The sequence below is a fragment of the Chiloscyllium plagiosum genome, chromosome 8 (genome assembly GCF_004010195.1).
Source record: "Chiloscyllium plagiosum isolate BGI_BamShark_2017 chromosome 8, ASM401019v2, whole genome shotgun sequence".
Classification (NCBI taxonomy): Eukaryota; Metazoa; Chordata; class Chondrichthyes; order Orectolobiformes; family Hemiscylliidae; genus Chiloscyllium; species Chiloscyllium plagiosum.
Genome location: NC_057717.1, coordinates 74299812 through 74306306, shown reverse-complemented (window position 1 = coordinate 74306306; position 6495 = coordinate 74299812). Strand labels below are relative to the sequence as shown.

Genomic DNA, 6495 nt, shown 5'->3' with positions numbered 1-6495 from the left:
TCACCAATTTTTGAAATGAAATAAAGAAGGCTTCGACATCTTTCTCATCAAAATAGGGCAGAATTTTGACATATTTATGTATATCTCTTTTAATCTTCGTCCTGTTAATTTGACTTTGCTGAATAAGTTGCAGTTCCTTAAATTCAAATTCTCTCTCTTTTTGTCTCTCTCGCTCCCTTTCTTCTCTCTCTCTTTCTCTCTCCCTTTCTTCCCTCTCTGCGCTCGGCTAAGAACTTCCTTTCTCTCTTTTTTTCTTTCTCTCTTTCGCGCTCCCTCTCTCTTCCTTCTCTTTCTCTTTGTTTATCTTCTAACTCCATTCTCCTCAATTGTAATTTAAGTTTTTCCATCTCTACTGCACTTGTCTGTTTCTCTGACACACCTAAATGCTTGAGTGAATCCCTTACAATTTCAGTTTTATTTTTGTCCTTGGTTAAACCCAAATTTAACTTCTTTCCTAATTCTAAGAGTATGGCCTTTTTCTTTTCTTCTAAACATTCTTGGCAAATTTGTGAATCATCTTCAAATCCCAGGACCTCTTGAGCAATTTTAAGAGCCATTTCTCTCACTTGGAATTTAATCAACTGCAAGTCACCTAAATTAAACAAATGGTCTCGCCTACGGTTTATTAAAAGATCTCGGACGCTCACCTACAAGTGTTTAAACCTGCTGGGATTTTTCGTACCCCCAAATCTATTCAAATCTGTCTAAACCAATTCAAATTACAGACGAGTCCCCAAATTGTTACAGCACGGGGTAACCCCTCTGCTAATTTAAACCCAACACACCGAAAGTATTCACCCCGTGCCACAGTCTGTGAACATTTGAGAGGCCAAGACCCATCCCAAAATCACTATTTAAAGTAAAAATTAACAACTTTATTTTATTTTAAAGTCTAGCAGAGAATCATTATCTAACAACTATTTACAATTCCTTTCTCTAACCTATCTTTTAATTTCCCTCTATAATGCTGACCTCATAAGAGCCCAAATTAAGATTTACCAAAAAATTTAAATTTCAAAACCAGGCAGCTGTAGATTCTTCTCTTTGTATCTTCCTCTGTCTTCTTTACTGCTTCTTAGGGTTTCTGTTTCACAGGGTCATTGATAGATAAAGGTACCTTTCAGAAAGCTATTCTGTGGGCAATCTGCAGATGTTGGTGGCTTGGCAGTTCTCTCCAACTGTTCAATTTTTCTCAGGCTTATACCCCAAAGCATCAGATCGTTTCATTAGTTTTAATATTGTCAAAATAAGAAATTCAAAATTGATTGCAGTTTATACCTTGGGGCATAATCTAAACTGATTGGCCGAATTTGAATTTGTTTTTGTCTCATTGCAACCCGGGTATTGCTAGCTGCTGCACCAAATCTTACATTGCAAATTCTACAGCACTCTATGTGCTTGGTAAGTACTTCAATTCTCTTCAAAGTCCAGAACCCCTTACGCCTTCATAAAAACGTTAACTGCTGGCAGGAGGGTGAGCAGATCCGAAGATAAGAAATTGAGTTCTGCTACAGTTCTGTGAGAAGATGAAACCGATATTTTCTGATTTATGTCCTTGAGATGTTCTTTTCCTCGAAAGCTGCAAGGTGTAAGATGGACATGGACAAGGCAGGTTCTGGAAACCTTGAACAAGCAGGAACACTCCACCATTAACTCCATGTTCTACATTTGTGATGTAATAGATGGGCTGTCCCATCCCAGGTGTAGCCAATTCCACAAATCCAGAGATGGAGGGGTTTTTGGTGCTATCTGTTTATTCGCTATCCTCCCTATTCCTGATCCATGACGCTGTGAAATGTGTAATCACAGCATTGAGATGATTTGACTGCCAATTCTTGTACAGCGTTCAGTGGGGAAATATATTCACCCAAAGAAGAAACTTAGGACAGAAAAAAAGCTAAGCTTCGTATTCGTAATTCCTTTGCAAACATCTCACCCTGGAGATTTTAAATGTCTCACACCATTAGCCAATTTTTAAAAATGGAGAAATAAACAGCTATGATCCTATTCAGATTTCAAAATTTGCACTTTGACTTGACTTACAAACTCCCAGTTTTTGTCCCTGAGACCTTTCTCTTTGATATGAAATATGACATGGAGAATGGCTCAACAGTAATTTCTTATATGCTTCAACACCATATCTTTCTCTCTCTTCCAGTTAATGTCATGGCGATTGGCCTCCTCTCACGGGGAAAGTGTGGCCTTTCCGACTGTACTACTTGCTACCTAATGGCCATGGCGGTGGCGGATTTACTGGTCATCATCTCTGATGTCATCCTGCATCGGATCAGCTATTTTGCTTTTCCATCATCTTTCCTCAACATCACTCCAGTGTGTAGCGTTCTCTTCGTCCTGGCACGTACCACTACAGACTATTCTGTGTGGTTCACCGTCATGTTTTCCTTGGATCGATTTATAGCCATTTGCTGTCAGAAGCTGAAAACAAAGTATTGCAATGCGCAAAATGGAGCTGTCATTCTAGCAACAACCTCCACCCTGCTGTTTTTAAAAAATATCCCCAACTACTTTGTACTTGAAGGAGGAGATATAATCGATAATATACCATGGGGTTGTTACTTAAATCCAAAATGTTTTACTGATCCAGGATGGGTACGGTTTGATTGGTTTGATGCAGTTTTAAACCCTTTGCTGCCATTTGTTTTAATTATGTTATTGAACGCCTTGACAGTCAGACACATTTTAGTGACCAGTCGAATCCGCAGGGAACTGATAGGTCAGAAAACAGGTGGTATTCGCAGTGACCCAGAGATGGAAAGCAGGAGGAAGTCTGTGGTCTTACTTTTAACTATATCTGCTAGCTTCGTATTCCTGTGGTTGGTCACCGTTATTCATTTCATTTATGATAAACTTAGTAGAACAAGTACTGATAGGTACAAGAATGCAGAATATATGATTCAACAAATTGGCTTCATGTTGCAAAATCTGAGTTGTTGCACGAACACATTTATTTATGGCGTGACACAATCGAAGTTCAGAGAGCAGGTCAAGAGTGCAGTGAAATACCCATTTATGTCAATTTTCCAATTGCTTCGTAGTCAAATCAACTGAATGCCACCCAATGGCAGATTCCAGTGTTTCCAGTCAAATAAAAGCAAAGTATTGTGGATGTGACAGAGATCTGAAATTGAAAAGAATAAAATATTGGAGAAACTCCACAGGCCTGCAGCATCTTTGGAGAGGGCAACTTTGTTAATATTTGTGCCCAATATGACGCTTCTTCATATCCTCCATGAAGTATTGGAGTTGAATCTTTAACTGTGTTTCTCATGGCGGGTGCTCTCAGATCTGTTGAGTTTGTTCAGTACATTCTGATTTAATCCCGGGTTCTCCAGTTCGTGAAGGGAACTTTTAAGCTCAGCATTAGGTGATACATTCGATATTTGCAGTGCATTCTGTTCAACTACTCGTTCAACAACCAAGGAAACTCTGTTCAAATTTCCACCTAAAGTTTTCCACGTAATGTGGATACTGAAATAGTCGACTCACTTTCTGCTCAATTATTTGTTTTAATTCCCATAGGTTCGTAAATTCGATGCGTTGAAAATTCCTGCTGGAATTTTAGGTGGCTAACTTGTCTCTTGTTATAACCACTCTCATTCGTGGCAAGAATATTGGCATTTACTCAATCAAAATCATTGCAGGTTTTAAATTTTTCCACACATTCTGTAATCTGGTGAAGATTGAAAACCAACCACAATAAAACAAAATGTTGCAGATTTTGTAAATTCCTTGTGCTATTTGAATATGCTTTTCAACAAGCATAATGCATCCAATCTCTAACACCAAACCTCAGTTTCTGAGGCAAATGCAGAGATTGCTGGAGAAACTCAGCAAGTCTACGGCATCTGTGGAAAGAGGAACAGTGCTAATTGTTCTAGTCTGATATGCCTGGTCTTCATCACAGATACTGCAAAACCTCCCGAGCTTCTTCAAGACTGTCTACGTCTGTTCCAGATTTCCAGCATCCAAATTATTTTGCTTTTATTCAAATAAGTGCTGCAAGGTACAAAGTAGAACATTGAGGGAATATGTTCTGCTGGGAACATCATGGGACTCTGTACTGACTGTGGCTGTGCGCCGTTGAAGGACTCCATTGTCAGAGCGTTGGCAATTATAAAAGATTGTTGTGTCAGATAGACAGGGCTGTGGGAATGTTGCTTTGCTGAAGGGTTTTCTCGGAATGAGTGACACAGGGCCCACGCTTGCACGGGTAAGAAAAGAAATATTCTGGATAAACTCTGCAGGTCTTGCAACATCTGTACAAAGAGAAACAGGAAAGATTTCGAGATCAGTGTGAATGAGTACGAGTGTTTACATTTCTGTGCAAAAGGGAAAATGTATTTTAAAAGAAATTTAAAGGCATGGTCGCAACAGAGCACTACAGCCTCACAGCGCCAGGGACCTGTGTTCGATTCCAGCCTTGGGCAACTGTCTGTGTGGAGTTTGCACATTTTCGCCGTGTCTGTCTGCATTTCCTGTCGGTGCTCCAGTTTCTACCCACAATCCAAAATTACGTGCAGGTTAGGTGAATTGGCGAAGCTAAATTCCCCATAGTGATCAGGGATGGGGATGTGTAGGTTAAGTGCAGGAGTCAGCGGCATATGTAGAGCAATAAGGAGTGGGTATGGGTGGGGTACTCTTCGGATGGTCGGTGTGGACTTGCTGGGCCAAAGGTCTACATGTGCACTGTAGGAATTCTACCATTCTATGAATGATAAAGCGTCAGGGCTGATTTAATACAAGTGCGGCACTCTCAGATGGCACACTGTTTTAGCGTCTACTGTGGGTGACGAGGACGCAAATCGCAGTCGAGGTGGAAGAGTTCATCATCTATGATGAAGAGTGGCTCAGCAGCAATACTACTTATTGAACTATTCGGGTCAAAAGGATCATGCTGTTAGATTGAATATGTGGCAAATGTTGATTGAACAAGAGAGGGAAAATACATGCTTGGTGTCATTCTTATCAATCTGCTTGCTGCAGATGTTGGCATTATTACCGTTAATAATTTGAAAGCGTTCAAACAGATCTAGCCATTCATTTCCAGGCGACCATGGTGCGTGGTTGGCCATCAACAACAGCAGAATTGTAGTCAGATATAACCTGCAAAATGAGGGCCCAATATACGCCTAACTCCACTATGAGTATCAAGCCAGGCAATTAACCTTGGGTCAACAAAAAATGGAGGAGAAGTGCCAGCAGCAGCACCATGAATTGAAGTTCTGATCTGCTGGAAACTACAAAACATGACAATTTGTGTAGTAAACAGCGTACAGTCATAAGATCCTAAGAAATATGAACAGGAGGAGACTGTTCAACAGAATCAGGCTGATCATCCAACAGGACCAGGTTGATGCGACACTTCTCACTTCCACTTCCTGCCCTTTCCTCATAACCATTGGTTCCTCAACTGATAAAGCTTCTACTTTATCTTATCCTCAAGTAGAAAACAATTATTTTGCCCCCACATCTCTCTGTGGCAATACACCCCAAAGACTCACATTCCTCTGAGAAAAGAAATTGCTCCTGATCTCAGTCGAAATCTGATGCCCTTTAATTCTGAGACTATGTCCTCTGGTCTTAGACTCTTGCATGAAGGGAAACCTACTCTCAACACTTATCCTGTCAAGCCCCTCCATAATCCTTTATGTTTCAATGTGATCACCTCTCATTCTCTAAACTCCTGTGAATAGAATCTCAGTTCGTTTTGCCTTTCATCAGAAGACGAAAACTTTCATACTGGGAATCAACCTAGCAAACATTCTCTGAACTGCTTCCAATGAAATGACACCTCTCCTTAAATAAGCAGGCCAAAATTGCTCACTGTACTTCAGCTGTGATTTCACCAGCAACTTGTAGAGTTAGAGGAAGACTTCCTTAATTTTTTTTCCAAACATATTTGAAGTAAAAATCAAAATTCCATTATCGCCCCGATTACCTGCTGCATTTCTGCACTTAGTTTTCTGTGTTTCGTGCACAAGTAAACCCCAGTCCGTTTGTGTTTCATATTTCTTCAGTTTTTCTCCATTTAAATATGACACTTGTCTTTGGTTCATAGAATAAAGAACATAGAAAAATACAGCGCAGTACAGGCCCTTTGGCCATCGATGTTGCGCCGATCCAAGCCCCTAACCTACACTAGCCCACTATCCTCCATATGCCTATCCAATACCCGTTTAAATGCCCATAAAGCGGAAGAGTCCACCACTGCTACTGGCAGGGCATTCCATGAACTCACGACTCGCTCAGTAAAGAATCTACCCCTAACATCTGTCCTATACCTACCACCCCTTAATTTAAAGCTATGCCACCTCGTAATAGCTGACTCCCTACGTGGAAAAAGGTTCTCATGGGCAACCCTATCTAAACCCCTAATCATCTTGTACACCTCTATCAAGTCACCCCTAAACCTTCTTTTCTCCAATGAAAACAGCCCCAAGTGCCTCAGCCTTTCCTCATACGATCTTCCTACCA

The 6495-nt window shown here is 40.6% G+C and overlaps 1 protein-coding gene across 1 annotated transcript; it reads left to right on the top strand.

Annotated features, from left to right (window-relative positions):
* The first annotated feature begins 2235 nt into the window (after positions 1–2235).
* LOC122552348 (probable G-protein coupled receptor 139) lies at positions 2236–3069 on the top strand. Its single transcript, XM_043695098.1, has one exon. The coding sequence runs from the start codon at positions 2236–2238 to the stop codon at positions 3067–3069; it is 834 nt and encodes a 277-aa protein (XP_043551033.1).
* The last annotated feature ends 3426 nt before the right edge of the window (positions 3070–6495 follow it).